Here is an 18011-nt window from a genome sequence, read left to right as displayed (position 1 = left end):
AGAGGCATGGCAGTTCCACTTCTGTCTTCTCTTTGTGTCTGGTGTGGTGTCTTACTGGTTACCTATGGACTGCCCCTGGTGTGACCAGACCACCTGCTAATGCTTGGTGTCCGCCCTGAGGCTAGGGACTTTGCTTAGCAATTACTCCCTAAGTTGTTTGCCCACTCCTAAGTGATCACATTCGCCACCGCTTTTCCCAGCTGCCCCTTCTGGGCCATGAGGCGTGTGTTCTCTTCCCTTCCCTGCAACTGCCCTGGCTTCTTCTCCCAGCCCCCAGCTGCTGCAGTGAAGTAGCTTCCTTACTGAGGATCACAGGCTTTTTCATGGCTGTCCTGCCCACCCTTAATGTTTCATAACACACTTGGATACAGATGCCAAGGTCCTTCCAAGATGGGTTACTCCCTACCTTGTTCCTTCCCTTTCCCACCTAGGGCTCAGGCAGTGACTCGGTCACAGTGTTTTCATGGCTGTCCCCTCTCTTGTTGTATTTGCCTGGGACACTGTCTGAATCTGTCCCATGCTCCGTGGCTGACAGAAAGTTCCTGACTTAGAATTCTCCCCTTTCAGGCATGTGATACTCTTCCTGCCTTTCATCTTCTGGTGCCTCTGATGGACGGGCCACACACTATGGGGCTTCTTGGTTCTTTCCAATGGTAGGCTGAGAATTTTGACTTCAATCCTAAAGCTAAGAAATATTTCCAGAATCCCTGTACATGTGGCATTTTGGTGTGTGTGTGTGTGTGTGTGTGTGTGTGTGTGTGTGTGTGTGTGTGTTGTGTGTGTGTGTGTCAGTATGTTTCCCTTAAAGCCCAGAGGTTCTAGAGACCACCTGCCTGTTTAGTTCTGTCTCCAGCACTTACTGGCCAAGGAATTTTGGAAAGATATGTAACAACCCTGCCTCAGTTCCTTATTTGCAAGACAAAAATAGAATTTCATAGTGTTTGAATCATCATTATGGTCAGAGCCTGGGCCTTAGCAGTCCTAATGGGCTAGGCTTAGCCACCTGTCCTCAATAGGCCAATTACAAACAGTGCTGAAGAAATGGTTCAGTGGTTGCCCTTCCAGGGGACCAGCATTTGATTCCCAGCACCCATCACAACCATCTGTACCTCCAGTTGCAGCCATCTACCTCTCTTCTGGCTTCCTCAGGCACCAGGAACACAAATAGTGCACAGACATACATGCAGGCAGAAATGCTCATACACATGAAAATTTTAAATTAAAAAATAAGTAATCATGAATAGTACACACACACACACACACACACACACACACACACACACACACACACACACACACACACACACACACACATTCCAGTAAGGTCACATTAGGAAAGAAACTATCAAAAAAGGGTCCAGTGACCCACCATATACAAACCCATCCCTGACAGAGGATTTAGGTTTAAATACAGGGCCAGTTGGCAGAGCCACGCAATCCTAGTCAAGGTGTCATCCTGCCTGTCACCATCGTCTCTGCCCCATTCTCTTGCACATTGGTCTGACAGTTGTCAGAACTATATGAAATCTGTCAGAGACCAGTTCCTCCTCTGGCTTTCTTTATCCCAGCAGAAGATCCCAGGGAAGTGCCTTGGGGTCCGTTTTCTCCATGGTGAGAGGAGAGACCCCCCTTAGAATGTGTTCCTTTTGCTGTGATGGTTCTAGTGGCTTCAGATGGGGGCTAAATGAATTAGCATTAATAAAGCAATTACACTAGTGGCTGTCATGGAAAGTGCACAAATATGAGTTGTTATGGCATAGGAAATTGTTCCTATTGAATAATAATTACTACCTATTGCTCTTCCTAGATAAACACTCTTCCAAGATGTAATAGCGTTGCCTCAGCTGTCTTGTGAATTCAGCTTTATGCTCTTTGTTTTTGACCTCTGAAATTCCTAGTAGAGCATGTTAATTAGCCGGCTCTATCCTCCAAGTCATTCTTTTTTTTTTTTTCTTTTTTCTCATGTGGTTTCATCTCTTCTTACTTTACTATTCCATTTGAACTATTCTTCCAAATTCCAATAACAGAGACATGATCTCCCTTAATTCATTTGTTGGTTTTCTACCTTAAAAGACATGTTTTTGGTTATCAACAGCTCTCCTCACTAGAGCAGATAGAATGCATTGTTCCCTTAGATGAGCCAGGTATATTTTGGTTTGGTTTGGGTTTGGGTTTTTGATTTTTTTTTTTTTCTCACTAAGGCCAAAGTGTGGTATCAATGGGTATTCGAATGCCTCAAATAAATGGTAAGAGGCAAACAGGTGTGTGTGTCAATCGTGTGCAGAGACTCTGTCAGCCCTGAGATGCCTGAAGGAAAGGCAGCTGTCCTCTGCTCTCCCTCTAGGCCTGCAGCTCTCTGAAGACAAGCGCCCAGCTGGTTCCACTGCTACTCTTATTACTCAGCCCAGGCCAGATGGCCCCCTACCAGTTCCTTCTTGGGGGTCTCAGTGGGAGCAGGTTTCTCTGAGCATCAGCTTGGTCAGGGATCCAGACCCCATGCTAGTCTTTAACAGTTATCCCAACTTATTTTGGCATAAAACTAGAGATATAATTCCCATCAGTTCTTTTCTACACTTTGACCAGTTTCAAAGTTTGTGTTTAAACGTAAATTTACATGACCACATACAAATCTGAACTTTTATGTTTGTCTTGATGTAGGCATATGCAGATTTTCTTGCTTGAAGGATATTTTACTTCTTTCCTTCAGGTACCATCTGGCTCTGAGACCTGGCTGTGCCCTGAGGACCCTGCTTCCTCTGTAGACAGGTCCAGTGATGGATGCTTTCCTCCTATATCCAACTGCCACTCAGCCTGAAGGGGTAGGTGTCCTGCTTGCCCCTCACTGGTTGTCCGTTCCTTTCTTCTGCCCTGGAAGCGTGTGTTGTCAGATTATGCCAGTCAAGTACAGCGCTCTCTCCCTATCATTCCTGTCAGAGTACAGGCCTTTATTCCTGCCTGGTTCTGACTGACCTTCGTAGGCCGGAGGCAGCCTGCCTCTTGCCTTATTGGCTCCTCTCCCTCTAGTGATCTGCCCTCGTCCCATCCTAGACCATGTCAGATCCAGAAGGGTGTGACTTGTGAAGGTCTCTGTTTGAAGAGTCCTGTTCTTCCGCAGGGGTGGAAATGTGCACCTGTAGTCTCAGCTACTTCTGAAAGTGAGGCAAGAACATCACAAGAGCTTGGGAGTTTGAGAACAGCCTCAGTAACATTACAAGGCCATGTCTCTCAAAAAGGGAGAATTTTATTCCCTTACAATAGTCTTATCACCTCAGCTATTTGGGAAACTGAGGAAGGAACATCATAAAAGCCTAGGAGTTTAGGGACATCCTTGGTAGCATTGCAAGGCCTTATCTCTTAAAAAAAGAATTCTGCTCTCTTACAATAGTTTCAATTCTCTTCCTTCTTATTTGGCTTGAGTACTAGGCCCAGACCTATCAGCATGCAGGAATCTGCATCCACATAGCATTTATTGCCCATTGTCCCTTAGTAGTGAATTGTTCTGTTCTGCCCCAGGACCGGGTACTGGATTCAGCTTCCTCTTTCATACTTAGGGACTTGTTCCCTCTCGTGGGCCATTGTCATCACCCTGTCCGCTGCTCTAATATCTTGGAACTTAAAAAGACTACAATAAAATAAAATTCTCTAATAAGTCCAAGGTCTCTTTCTCTACTTACTGTAAAAAGAAACAAACAAATAAATAAAAACAATAACAACAACGAAAACCACCTGAACGCCTGTTGGAGATGGCTGACGTTTGCTGACGTGGTTCCTTCTCCACGTTCTCTCACTACCCACTTCTTTCATGAAGACCTCGATGAACGTGCCTATCGTCCTTTTAACATTTGATGCCGTGGCCACTCTCCCTGAAACCAGTTCTCTCTGCTGCCTAGGAACCGCTCTGGTTCTCCTCCTGAATTGAACGCTCCTCCCCTCAGGAAGCATGACTGAGCCTCGGTGTCCTAACACCTATGGTTAAGGCACTGACTGTTCCTTTTTAACTCTGGTTGCTTCCCTAATGATCTCACCCAGTTCTCAGGCTTTAAACACGACTTCTCGGCTGACTCACATGGACTCTTCCCAAGTCTGTATCTGTAGCCCAAACCTTGAACTCTAGAGTCATCTCCTCAGTGACTCAATCATCGTCCATCCCAAGAGGTGTCTCAAAATGGGCGTGTCAGAACATTTTCCTGGTTCCTCCAGACCTCCCTCCACACCTCTGCCCCCACCAGTAACAGACAGCTCTTCTGTTGGTCAGGCAGAAAGTTTAGCCGTACCATCCTGGTGAGCTTAGTAGTCCTCATCCAAACCTTCCTTTTAGCTCCACTTTGCAAAATATACCCAGAATCCCACTACTTCTCCCGGTACCGCCCTTGACCCTCTCCAGCCACCGGTGGTTCATGCAGCTGCACTGTCACGTAACAAGATCTAAAATAATGATGTTCCCAGAATGGGACCATTAATCTTTTACTCTGAATTTTTTTTTCCCTTCGACCACAAATAGTATCGCATTGTCCTGACTCCTTGAAGCTCTGTGTACCAGGTGACTGGCATGGTGTAACCAGTGTGATGGCATAGGAAGTCATGGGAACAACATCCAGTGAGACCACTCAGAGCAATGCACACTTGTCCTGCGTTTCCTCCTTCTGCTGTGGTGATGGTAACACTGCAGATGGGCACTGCTTCGTTAGCCTGGCATCCAGGAAGAGGGCAGCCCCGGGTGCCCTGCCTCAGGCGGGCATGCAGGATGGGCTGCATGTTGTTGCAGACCTCCGGGTGGGGATTATATAGTCATGGCATCCCCTGCCTGCCTCTCCACCATTTCCATCGCCTTGACCACCTCACTCACTGTTCCTTGACGCCGCTGGGCTCCCTCCTGCCTCGATCCATTTCAAATGTAGTCCTGCCTTAGGACTTGAGCTGCCTGAGGGTCTCCTGGAACATAAAAAGGAATCTTGACTCTTGAAATAGTGACTCCCCAGGTTTGGCTTCTCTTATATTACGTCTATTACATCCGGCTTATTTCTACTTGTGTTTAGGCTGGAGCGCTGGTTCTAGATCCAATGTGTGGCCTTGCGACCATACTTGTGGAAGCTGCCGAAGAGTGGCCAGTAAGTTGCAAAGTTTGGTCTAAATCAAGTTATGTATTTATTTTAATACTTACAGTCACTGTTTTTTTTTTACAAGTAGATAGTCTAGTTTTGAGTTATTGTTTACTATAAGTATAAGAGATTTTGAAGAGTTAATTAAATTTCTGCATTATTTCTTTAAGTGCTATAAAGAATTTAAGAAAATATGGCAAGATTATGATAATTATTCATACATAGATTATACTAATGTCCAAATTCTTCGGGCATCTGTAATGGTAAAATATTAACAGACTTTAAAATTCACTATTGTGTATTTTAGGGAAGAAAAGCTTTAAATTTGCTTTAACTTGAAATGAGACTCTTTTAACTTTACTTTTGCCCTTTATCAAAATGCAAATAGACTATATTAAATACTGAAATACTTAATGTGGGTTTCTTTCCCGTAGGATGTATACTACCTGGGTGCTGATGTCAGCGACCTGCAGTTACTCGGAGCATGTGAGAATCTGAAGGCCTCAGGCCTTGCGGACAAGATTGAGTTACTTAAAGTCTCTGTTACAGGTAAAGTAGTAAACACGAAACAAGAGCCAGCGTGTGTGCACAGGTTTGCTTGCTAATCCTGTGGAAGGTCTGTGGGGCTAACGTACTCTACTTCCGCTACTATAGTTGTTTGATTTTTTTTTTCAAGATATTCCTGATTGGGAAGTGATATTTACGTAGCTTCCATAGCACTTATGCTGGGGGCACCTTCTCAAGACATGCTTGTTACTACTGAATCATTGTCATCTCGTGACCTTGGAAGGAATGGTACAACCACAGTATAGAGTATTAGAGGGAGAAGAAATGACTTGAATTTCCTTCATCTGAACTGTACAAAATGCAATGAATCAGCAAATCTTTGCTTCACATTGGACATAGAGAAGTGAATTAGTTACCCACCCTAACCATGGTGGATTAGGTGCTAACCCAGTACGCTCAAGAATCCAGGGAGGTCTGGGGCCAACCAGGATGGGTATAACCATCAGCCCCTCTGACAGAGTCAGCAGTAGCTGATGGGGGTGGGCATCAAGCAAGCATAATGCCTCTCGGAGCTCCCTAACCGCGGTGGCTGGCCTTGCTCTAGCTGTTTCACAGAGCTCCTTGGCTACTTACTGTCTTGGCTTCACATATTTAATCCCGCTGTGGAAACTGTATTGTGCTTTTGGCCATGAGTAAATATTGAACCTAAAGTCCAGTAGAACAGAGTATGTTTAACAGCAGAAATGAGAATCACAGGAGAAAATGTTAGGATCAGTTTTGTACTGCACATTGGTTCTCAACCTATGCGTCACGACCCCTTTGGGGATTGAATGACCTTTGTACAAGCGTCGAATCTCAGATATCCTGCATATCATACTTGCATTATGATCCACAACAGCAGCAAAACCATTGTTATGAAATCACAACAAAAATAGCTTTATGGTTGGGAGACACCACAACATGAAGAACTGTATTAAGGGGTCACAGCATTAGGACTTTATTTAAATTGGATGGGTGTGTATGTGTGTGTGTGCGCACATGTGTGTATTGACGTGTGTGAGGTCAAAGGACAACTTAAAAGTTGTCCCTTTACACTATGTGGGACCCAAGGAGTGATCTATAGTCGTCAGGCTTGGCAGGAAGTGCCTTTTTACCCACTGAGCCATCTTACTGACCCCACTTTATTGTATTTTAATAGCTTTATTATTTCTGCTTCTTGCTGGCATTTATTTTGTGTTGTAAGCCTCTGCTACTATATAATCAAAGATCTTTTAACATGAAGAAATTCTACAAATTTGTTCCTGAGATTTAATCATTGTGAAACTATATTGAATAAAATGTGTGCTGTGCTGCCAGTTATCTGGGAAGAACTCATCACTGATTTTCATGTTGATGTATATACAGTTTTTTAAAAGTTTTATTTATTATGTAAATAATGCCCTTCCTGCGTGCACACCTGAATGCCAGAAGGGGGCACCAGATCTCATTATAGATGGTGGTAAACCACTTATGTGGTTACTGGGAATTAAACTCAGGACCTCTGGAAGAGCAGTAAGTGCTCTTAACCTCTGAGGCATCTATATAGCCCTCTATTTACATTCTTAATGTATGCTAGAAGTTGTCACATACATATTTGGGCAAAAGAGATAAATTTATGATGTATTTAAAACATAACTAAATAAGAGGATGTTTATATTGCTCCCAGTAGGATATTCAATAGCTGGTCACTCATCAGCAGGCTTTGTTGTAACAAGATTTTCTGTCACAAGTGTGTCGTTTATTGCCGCCTTTGTTGAGGTGAATGACTGTTTCTAAGGCCACGTGGTTTCATTTTCCTTCATGTTGATATGTTTGCCTCTACCACTTGTCTCCAGTCCTGCTGGCTGGGCTGATGTTAGCTTTTAGAGAGTTACCAGCAAATGTGGGATGTAGGCATGAAGTACATACAGAAAAAAGATAAGAACTCACCTCAGAAGTGCTTGCCCCTATCACTGTATTGTTTGCTAACATTTGTATTTTGTAATGAGCTTTTCTGCCAGTGAGTTCATAGGGTGGATTTCATGTGGAAAGGTAAGCACCAAGTCTATATCTCCTTAGAGGGGTGACGATGAACAGGCAACTTAATGAAGTATCTTGACACTCACTGTCCACTCTGAAGGCCAATATCCCTGACCAAATGAGACAGTCCACTTAGAGAGTCACTTAACATTTACTTCAAAGCTGAGAAGTTATTTTAGAGATATCTGTGGATCAAAGCCAGGTGTTGTCACATGCAGCTGAAGAAAATGCATTTGACATCAGTGTGTGAAGTATGGCTTTTCATCAACATGAAACGGCTGGTGTTCTAAAGTGATGCTGCTCACTCTTCAACTGCAAGTGTGTTTACGTTTGAGTGTTTTGGGTGATTTGTTATTAAAAATAAGGTTAGCAGTAGAAAAGCATGGACAGATTACTAGTCTTACTAATGCACAAGATGAGGCTCTGTAAGTACACCTCGAGTGTCTTGTGGCAAGAATCTTCTGGTGGCTTTTTCATTTTAATTGGACATGGGTAGATTCTAGAGTAAGATGGAACGAAACTGCCATCCTAATTTTGTTGAGTCTACAGTTGGTAAAATAAAAACAATAGAGAGACATCATTTGCTGATGTCACCGAGTGGAAGGTCTATGAAGGGCTAAAATGGACCCATTTTTCATTGTGAGTGACCTCTATTTGCTCTGAGAGCTATTATTACTATAACAGCTCTAGACAAAATATGTTCTGAAATATAAATTTAGCCCAAAAAGTTTTTTAAATATGAAAGTAGAACTTTGAAGCTCATAGACAGTCCTATGAAAAATAGCTTTAACCGAGTGATAATAGGGGCTCAGAAACAAATGTGTCTATGAAGCTGATTGGTAGATGAGTGTATACTACAATTATTGTAGTGTTGGAATTTTTAATGTTCGAGTAAAACCTTAGTGTGCACAAATATGTGTTATTGTTAGGCTCAACATCATGTAATATAATGAGTAAATACCAAAGTGTATAATTTCAGCATTCTCCTTCTCAGCAGTATTCCTTAGTGAACTATAAATTAAAGGGTATCCCAACCCACTGGCCAGACTACATTTTACATGTGTAAAACTACGTATGGGGAGATAGCACAGTCATCAAAAGCACTGGCTACTCTTCCGGATTTGAGTCCTAGCACCCACATAGCAGTTCACAACTGTCTGTGACTCCATTCTCAGAACCCGACACCCACTTCTGGTACACATGAAATCACACAGGCTGCTGGGCAGTGGTGGCGCACACCTTTATTCCCAGCACTCGGAAGGCAGAGGCAAGCTGATCTCTAAGTTCAAGGCCAGCCTGGTCTACAGAGTGAGTTCCAGGACAGACATGACTGCACAGAGAAACCCTGTCTCAATCAGTCATTAAGTAAATAATAAAAAACATGCAGGCAAAACACTCACACACATCAAAAATAAAATGAAAACAAAAAGACTAACTGTGGGCTTCTGCATTAAAGTGGCAGATTAAGAATTTGTTGGCATTGTTTACACCTCCCTATACTTAGCTGAAATGAACAAAAGTAGATTAAGCATAGAAGAAGATCAGCAGCAGCTGAACTAGGGAGGATGGCGAGCCAGTGAAGCCATCATTGCTTTTGGCCCTAGACAAAGAGAGGAGTTATAACAGTTTCCAGCATAGTAGCATCTGTTTCCAGGGCTCTGTGGTCCTTTTTTGAGATTACTGCAGCAGCATATGACCGGGGAGGGGGGGATATCCCCATCCCCCATCCATCCACAACAGCATTTTAGCATAGACATTTCCAGATGTAAAATGTTCAAAGAACGTTTTGTTAATGAGCCTTTGGGGGCTCGTTGGAAGTGGAGAGATGCTTAGTAAAATGCAGACAGAGAGAAGAGCCGAATCAGCTGAGGAGCAGAGAGAGTTACGGCAGAGCGGTGGGTGACAAGAACCTGGTCCTCCTGAATCTAGAACTTACTGGGAACAACTAAGAGATGGCTGTGTCTGACAGACCGTGAGTGTTCCGGTCCCTGGCACAGGAAGGGATAACATCAGCAAAAAGGGACAGATAGAAGGGGGAGAGTGGCAGCTTCTAGAAAAGCCCTTCCCCCCCAACCAGCTCTGCATATGTGCATGAAACATACCTTAGGGGCCCGTAAAACTTACAAGAAAGAATCTTAACTCCACGGGAAATCTGGGCAATTCTTTTGCTCAAAAGACCTACAGTTTGAAAACAAAACATTTCATATTCTGAATCATCCTTCTGAGCTGGAAAACAGAATTGTTCACTTGTTTGCCTTTCACTGTTCCTATTTTAAAGCCTTATTCTTAGTCACAGATGATATGTTCACAGGCAGCCCAGAGCACTCACTAACGTACAGGATTTTACTGTGTGCTCAGCCTTAGGAGTCAGGCGCTCACGGTCTCGGGAGTCTGCATCAAATGCCTGGCCCACAGCCTGTTTCGCAGATGCCCCTAGATGAATTGTTTGCGTGCAGAGTCTGGTTGGTGCTTGTGGTACACACTGATGCTGTGGTAGAACTGCCGCTGGAGGAGGGGAGGAGGACAGAGGCGTATCTGCAGGGCGTGGCCACCTAAGCCTTTAAAGGACCTTTTGCCAATGTACATCGGAATCCTTATGAGATTCCAGTACTTGCATTGCCTCCTGGCTGTGGCCCTGCCAGGCCTGAGAGGGTTGGACAGTAATGCTGCTGCCTTCTATCTTGGGTCTCCAAAGCAGTGAGAGTCTTGTCTTCTCATAGAAACAATATAGCAGCTCTAAATTTTATTGGATATTGTTTGAAAATCTTCGTTGGTCAGTGTCCTATTGAGGTGGTACGTGTCTGACCTTGCTGTACTAAGAGTCTCTGCTTTCTGCATTCCAGAGTTACCGCTGCCATCACAAAGTGTCGATGTTATTATTTCTGACATCCCATTTGGGAAAAAATTTCAGTTAGGAAAAGACATCAAAAGCATTCTCCAAGAAATGGAAAGGTAAGTTGTTGAATTTATTTCCATAATTTTCTAGCCTCAGGCCATTTAGTAAAAATATATCATTACCCTTAAGTCTGTTTGCAGTGGAATAATTTCCCAAAATTTTGACATTTAATTTTCCAAAAGTTAGAAGTTTAAAATTGAAACCCGTTTTCTGTGTCTTCTACCATTTTATTGAGAAAAACAATGACTTTTGTTTCAGTCACCAGGGTGGATAATTTAGATATCTGCTTCTAAATCTCACAAAAACTTGCATCCTCTGTGTCAGACCCCACACTTTACAGATGAGAAACTGGGGCCCAGGAAGATGAACCTGTGTCTGATCACAGGGTTGCTGGACCACAAACCAGAGTGGCAGGGGCAGGACCATCTCTGACATGAGATGGAAATGCAGAATCATGTCCAAACCTTGCTTCCTGCTGTTGACCTCGGGAAATCGTTTAGCAGAAGTATGTTTTTGAGACGTTCTAACAGGGAGGCCTAGATAAACACTTTCCAGTCATTTATGTTGATGCAGGAATAAACAGACAAAAATAAGGGCTCAATTGATGGGAATATATGTCAGTTGGACACTTGATGGGTCAGGACAAGAGTGCTACTAGCCTGCTGCGGGAGCGACACGTCACCAGGGTGTAATGCTGGCATACCGCGAGGAAGTCAAAGCCTACCTGTTAGCCCTCTCACTGCGTCTTGTCAGCTGGGTTCTCGGTCTTCTCCTTTGTGGTGCACTTGTCTATGTGTTTGTAATGTGTTCATGTGGTGCGCATGAGTGGAGGCCGGAAGTCTCTGTTGGGTGTCTCTCGGTATCACTCTCCACGCAATTTCTGAGATAAATCCTCTGATCAGGGAGCTCACAGATGTAGGTAAACTGTGACCAGCTTGGCAAGTCCCAGAGATCTTTCTGTATCCCGTCCCCCATGCTGGGACTGCAGGCACACGTGGCCACATCTGTTCTTCTACATGAGTGCTAGGGATTTGACCTCGGGTCCTCATGTCAAAGCCCTTTACAGTCTCTCCAGCCCAGCCTGAGGACCAGATACAGTAAGGAATATCTACATCTGCAGTCCCAGTGCTCCCATGTGAGGGGGGGGCTGGAACGACTCCTGATCCCCATGTGCGTGAGCCATGGCATGCAGGCACACAAAAATAAATAAATAAATAAACCGCTCCCTGCTGCCTGGGTCCCTAGCTCAGTCCTGCTGGAGGCAGCACTGTGATGTAGGCATCTCTTGAGCATCCCCAGATCTGATATTAATTCCCCTCCAGCAGATTTTACAACTCTGACTTCATGTTGAAGTCCTCGCAGGAGCATGTTTAAACTACTGCTGCCCATTCCCCAGCACGCTCCACATCTCTTATTTAACTGGCCTAGTGTTGGCCGGGGTAGATTTCTTAAAAGCTGCCAGTTTGCATTCCCACCAGCAGTGAAGGAGTGCTCCTCTTTCTCCACATCCTCGCCAGCATGAGGTGTCACTTGAATTTTTTATTTTAGCCATTCTAATGGGAGTAAGATGGAATTTCAGTGTTGACTTTCAGACAAACTCTGGTGCCCCATATTTGACCACATCCCCTGGAAAGGGAGGCCTGGTGGCACTCAGAGGGAGGATAGCAGGCTACCAAGAAGAGACTTGGTACCCTATGTGCATATACAGGTGGAGGAAGTTCCTCTCAGTCACAGACATAGGGGAGGGAAGTGGGGGAAAGGGAGAGGGAGGGAGGAATGGGAGGATACAGGGGATGGGCTAACAATTGAGATGTAGTATGAATAAATTAATAAAATATTAAAATTAAAAATAATAAATAAATAGAAGCAAAAAAAAAAAACCTGCCAGTGTGATGCTGTGCCACAGCCCAGCTCATAAGTATAGCCTGTGAACCACCAGTTCATGTGGAGATTAAAAAAAAACAAACCTGTGAGCCAGGGCATGTCTCTAAACTGGAACTTGCAGAGATAATGACTTGACTGAAGATCTAGCATTCTCTACTTTAGACATGTCTACCAGTCGTGGGAGGTAGGGTTGCAGCCAGCACCTGCAGCAGCTGGAAGTTCTAGAAATGAGCCAGTGATGGGTAAGCCTGCCTGCCCACTGTCAGTAAATTTAAACACTTACCACAGAGCCAGGAAGATGAATATGCAAGATTTCCTGCATGGTTAAGAGTGCCTCAGGTCCAGATCAGAGTATATACATTTGAATATAGGGAATGGGGTTCCTTCTCCTTTCTGCCTGCAGCCTTTCTGCTCTGGCATTTTGTTTTGTTTTTCAAGACAGGGTTTCTCTGTGTAGCCTTGGCTGTCCTGGACTTGCTCTGTAGACCAGGTTGGCCTCGAACTCACAGAGATCTGCCTGCCTTTGCCTCCCAGGTTCTGGGATTACAGGCATGCACCATCCTCCCCAGCCATGACCTGACTTTTTACTTACAAGGTTTCAGGTTCATACAGACAACGTAGCACAGTGACTGAGACCACAGCCTTGGAAGCCAGACGAGTGGCTCGTCTTGGCTGTTACTCACAACTCCTCAGACATAAGCAGACCACATCATGGCTAATTTTTTCTGTCATAATACAGAGGCTGACGTATTGTTCAGAGGGTTCCGTGGAGCCAAAGCTTCAGAGCAGTTCTGAGCACTGGGCAGCCTCAGCGTCTTACCCAGACTTTTTAGCATAAGCCCTTCTTGGAAAGTATGTGAGGATATACAGTCGTAGATAGATACATAAGCTTTTCTCCCAGTAACTCACTGGTATTCATGGGTCCCCACATCTAGAAATCAAAAGAGGAGACTTACGTTACTAAAATGCAGGAAGAAACAAATGCTCGCTAAACGTATTCGTAATGGTGGTGGAGGAAGATGGTTTGTGTGTCACACAGAGTGGGGTCCCCCGGGGAAGGAGTGTGTGGCTCAGAATCAGTGTCAGGCATGATTGCTGAAGGCAGGAGCTGTGCACACAGCTCACTTGACCATGTCGCCAGGACAGCGCACACTTAGGAGGCTGATGGAACGTTTGAGCTTTCCTCCCAACTAGTTCCGTGTAAAATACGTGAGCAAATTGTAAAATGCCCCTTGCTCACTTTGAAGAAAGGAGAAAGCTCCGTGTGCTGCTGAGGCCCAGAATGGTTACAGATGAGGAGAGTTGGCGGTAAAATTTGGAAGTTGTAAAAGACTTTTTTTAAGGGGCCATGTTTTTATACATGCCAGTATTCAGGGTGTAAGGAAGAAGCGAAGGTCCTCAAGGTCCAGCGGGTACGGTAGACTTCCTGAGGCGGAAGGGTGCAGTGGGCGGTTCAGATGCATAAGACCTAATGTGCTTCACGGTCAAGTAACAGCGTTACTGAATCGTCTAGTCCTGGCCTTGCAGGGCCACATGCAGAAAAAAGCTTTTCTACGGTTTGTATACAGAGTTTCTCACCCTCTTAATAACAACATTTTAAAGATATTCCCGTCAGTATCCAAAATGTTCAGGGCAAGCATTTTGAGCAATATTATAATTTCCAAATCAGCCTTTTGTAAGAAATTCTGTGTAGCTGTACACAGGAAGAGAAGTATGGGGCATCTTTTCTCCTTTATCTTATCCATTACCTGAAAAACAATTGACCATAAATAAGTTGGTAGATACCGTGTGAAGCATCCTGCCTTGCACGTGAGCTTGAAGAGGGAGGTGCATGCACTGGGTCAAGATTCGTTGTCGTCACCATTACTGAGCACTGTTCCTCTGCTGCTCCTGCGGTTACGTCATCTTGGGATAATTCCATGGAGGTGATATTGCAGGGTTGGAGACTTTCTGTACTGCTCATATAATATAACTGATCTACCATCCAAAACCTGTAACAGCAGTTCCCATCTCCAAGAATGCTCCTGGCCTTAGTCTCAGCATCCTAAGCGCTAGTCTTTGATGATGAGATGAGTTAAAAGGTTGTGTAATTACCACTTTATGTACATTTTCTTTGCTGTGTTCTGAGATACTTGTTTTCTCCTTTCTGTCTCTGGCATACAGCCATGCCTGACCTCCTGCCTGCTGGCCTGTGTAGAGATGGCTTCTCTCCTCCAGCTGGGCTGCTTCCCCCAGTGTCTTCCTCAGGAGCCGTACTCTGCCCACTTTCCTCTTGTCTTCAGCCATTTTATCTCCCTGTCCCTTCTAAGAGGCTCAGTCATCCTTTCCCGAGATGCTCTCAGATGTGTGTGGATGTCTGTGTCCTGTACTAGACCCTGAGGATGCAGTAGAGGTCCCACCTGTCAGAGTGGGACAACGGTACACACAGCAGTGTTTCCGGTCGTGATTGCTGCTGTACAGAAATGGGACCGGATACCCTGCTGGACAGAGCAGTGCTGGCTCTGCCTTAGGCATAGTCAAGAGATACCTCTCTACAGAGGTGGCATCAGACCTCTAGGGTCTGGAGGATGAGAAAGCTCACGCGGGAATGTGTGTTTAGTAGAGAGCAAGCAGTGAGACCACGTGACTGAAGACAGAAGCTTGTTACTGAGTTTTAACAACTGAGGGAAATTCCCGGGCCAGAGGGAAGTGGGCAGGCAGTGGGTCTACAAAGGCAGGAGTAGGGAGACTGCAGAGGAGCCTTGAGTGCCGTAGGGCGGAGTTTAGAACTTGCCTGACACCCAGCAGGGACTGCAGAGTGAGCAGGCATTTCCGTCTGCCTTCTAGAGGACACTGGGAAGAGATGGAAGAAATAAGAGCCTTCCGTAGCAGCCACTCTCTCCTTGCTGCCCTGGGCCTTCTGTCCCCAGGCTCACTGGTGGCCTCTTCCTATGACCACTTGCTGGTCCTATAGCTTTTGACACTTGAAGCCATGCTTCTTTAGCCTCCATGGCACCACTGTTGCCCCGTTTTCTCTAGGGTGTGCCTCTTGGCTCTCCTCCAAGGTCCTTCCTTAAGAGAGAAGTCTTTGCTTCCCTCTTATTCTGCCATCCAGATGATCCCAGCCATTTTGGCCTTATCTCCCATTTATCATTAAACCCGTCTCTGCCTCCTGCCCTGGCCTCTCAGGTCCCCAGGCTGTGCACCCAGCTGTCCTTTGGAACCCACCCTCATTTAACATCATACAGACTGAACTCTGCTCCCCTCTTCCTGCCTACCCCAGGCTCAGCCACTGTCAGTGCTTCATCCTGTCATTTCTGTCCCTGTTACCTCCTAGATTGGCCCCTTCCTGTCACTGGCCTGGCTCACTCCTGGAGCCTCTCATGTGTGTGTACCTTGCAGCTTCTGTCACACTCTTTAACTGTCCTCACACTCTTTAACTGTCCCTTCCTCCCCGCCGCCCCCCTCACTGCTTTATGCTCTGCGGTGCCTGTTTCCACAGATGTGTCACAGCACTTGAGGGACTGAGTAAACAAATTCCCAAGCAGATGTTTCGGGGTCTGCCCTTTGTGGGATCTTCCCTTAGCCACCCCTTTGTTGGTGGCCTAACTCCTCCCTGGTGACTTCTGCCATCAGCATTCTCTTTCTTAAACATGCTGACTCCATAGGATTCTGTCACTTGTCTTCTCTGTTATACAGCCATTTGTTAAATTGTGACTACAAATTACTTTGAAGCTTGCCTTTTAAGTAGGGTAAAAATAGATAATTAAAGCCGATTTGTACTAGAGATTCCATAATTACTATAATGAATATGCATTATGGAAGATACTACCTAATTATCAAAACTCTTGTGTTTAAATAGATGGAATTAAATTTCAGATTAACAACTATTTTAAATAAATCAGGATGGTTTGTTGTCTTGGAACATAGAAACACTCATCCCAATTACCGTTTTTTTTTTTTTGTTTTTTTTTTGTTGTTGTTTTTTGGTTTTTTTTGTCACAGAGTGCTGCGTGTTGGTGGAGCTGCGGTCTTGTTGCTCAGTGAAGATCACCACCGTTGTCTTAGAGATTGCGGAGGCAGCAGCATCCCCCTGACGTCCCAGGGCAACGGCGCTGACCCTGAGATGAAGATGCTCTTGGATCTTGACAGAACTGGTGCAACAGAAACAGCATCACCTTCACGTGGGGCCTTGCAGTGCCTGGGCTCATTGGTGCCAGTGGAGTGCTTCAGAGTTAGCCTTGGAAAAACAGATGCATTCATATGTAAATATAAGAAGACACACTCCTCCGGACTGTCCCTGGCTGAATGCCCTGAGCCAGGTGCACATCCTGAGAGGGCAGCCATGCAAGAGTCCCCCTGTCTCCAGGACTCCACATAGCCCTGGAGTTCCAAGTGCACAGGGCAGGTGGATGTGGCCGAGGCCACACTGTCAGTAAGGCTTCCTGGTTTATACTCTTCAGTACTCAGGGTTCCTCACAAGAGCAGCTGGCTAAGATTTTGAAAAGACTTGGTATAAAAACTGCTTCATCCCAGAAATTGAACTTTCAAAAATGAGAAAACCTTTATGTGAAACTTTTTAAAAATCTATTAAACTTGATTTTTTTATTTGCTACTCCATTGAGATTGAAAAAAAAAATTTTTTTTTGTTGTGGTTGGTTTTTCAAGACAAGGTTTCTCTGTGTAGTCTTGGGTGTCCTGGACTTACTTTGTAGACCAGGCTGGCCTTGAACTCACAGAGCTCTGCTTTCTTCCACTTCTCCGAATGGAAAATAAATTTTATTTGCCATAATTTATTACTTATATTTTTTTTAAATATCAGATAATAGCAGTAAGCTAGAATCCCTCAAAATGATGAAAATGAATTTTGCCTTTTAAAAAGATATATTTTTATTTTATGTGTATGTATAAGTGCCTACACGGATGTATACTAATGTGTACAGTGTTGATGGAGCCCTGAAGACAATGTTATAGTCTCTAGAATTGGAGCTACAAGTGTTTTTAAGCTGCCATGTAGGTGCTGGCTGGAAACTAAATCCAGGTCCTCTGTAAGAGCAGCAAGTGTTCTTGTCCACTGAGCCATCTCTCTAGCCCCTGGACTTTGCTTTTTAGAAAAAGCATTAATAAACTGGTTCCTTGCTCTCCTTTGTAGAGAGTTAGTGTGTTTCTTGTGTTTGCTAAGTGAGAAAGGGAAGTAGGAAGGTAGTGAACATATATTTTCTTACTTGACCTTTTATATAGTAACTCACGTTTTTCTCAGGTTTGATACCATTTGAGCAACCTTCCCCGCTTTATGACTCTTACCTCCCATATAATTTACCTTCCAAGTAGTGTACAGTGCTTACTTTAGCCACCCCATGCCATATGAGGGAACATCCACTTGTGCAAGCTCTCCATCGCTGCCAAGCAGCAGCAGCAGCAAAGCTGTCTTTGCCAGAACATTCCAGCCTGAAATTTTAGCTGAGCTCTCGGCTTCTGACTTGGCTTTCTGGCTTTGCTAGGTGAGTTTGGAACGCCATATACTAACCTTGAATACCTTCTACTTTTGCTCAAACTCTAGATTCACTTGTTAACAACTAGGATGCTAA

The 18011-nt window shown here is 44.7% G+C and overlaps 1 protein-coding gene across 1 annotated transcript in view; it reads left to right on the top strand.

Annotated features, from left to right (window-relative positions):
• The window catches only part of THUMPD2 (THUMP domain 2 tRNA and snRNA guanosine methyltransferase), a 37022-nt gene extending 19448 nt beyond the window's left edge, over positions 1–17574 (top strand). The window contains exons 7-10 of the mRNA XM_084791899.1: positions 5037–5108; positions 5534–5648; positions 10508–10616; positions 16429–17574. Coding sequence (XP_084648025.1) covers positions 5037–5108; positions 5534–5648; positions 10508–10616; positions 16429–16804 — 672 coding nt within the window. The 3' untranslated portion in view covers positions 16805–17574. The remainder of the gene's footprint in view (positions 1–5036; positions 5109–5533; positions 5649–10507; positions 10617–16428) is intronic.
• The last annotated feature ends 437 nt before the right edge of the window (positions 17575–18011 follow it).

The sequence above is a fragment of the Acomys minous genome, assembly GCF_964271855.1.
Source record: "Acomys minous genome assembly, chromosome: 8".
NCBI classification, from domain to species: Eukaryota; Metazoa; Chordata; class Mammalia; order Rodentia; family Muridae; genus Acomys; species Acomys minous.
Note: the sequence above shows the minus strand (reverse complement) of the source record. Positions and strands in the feature narration are given on the sequence as shown.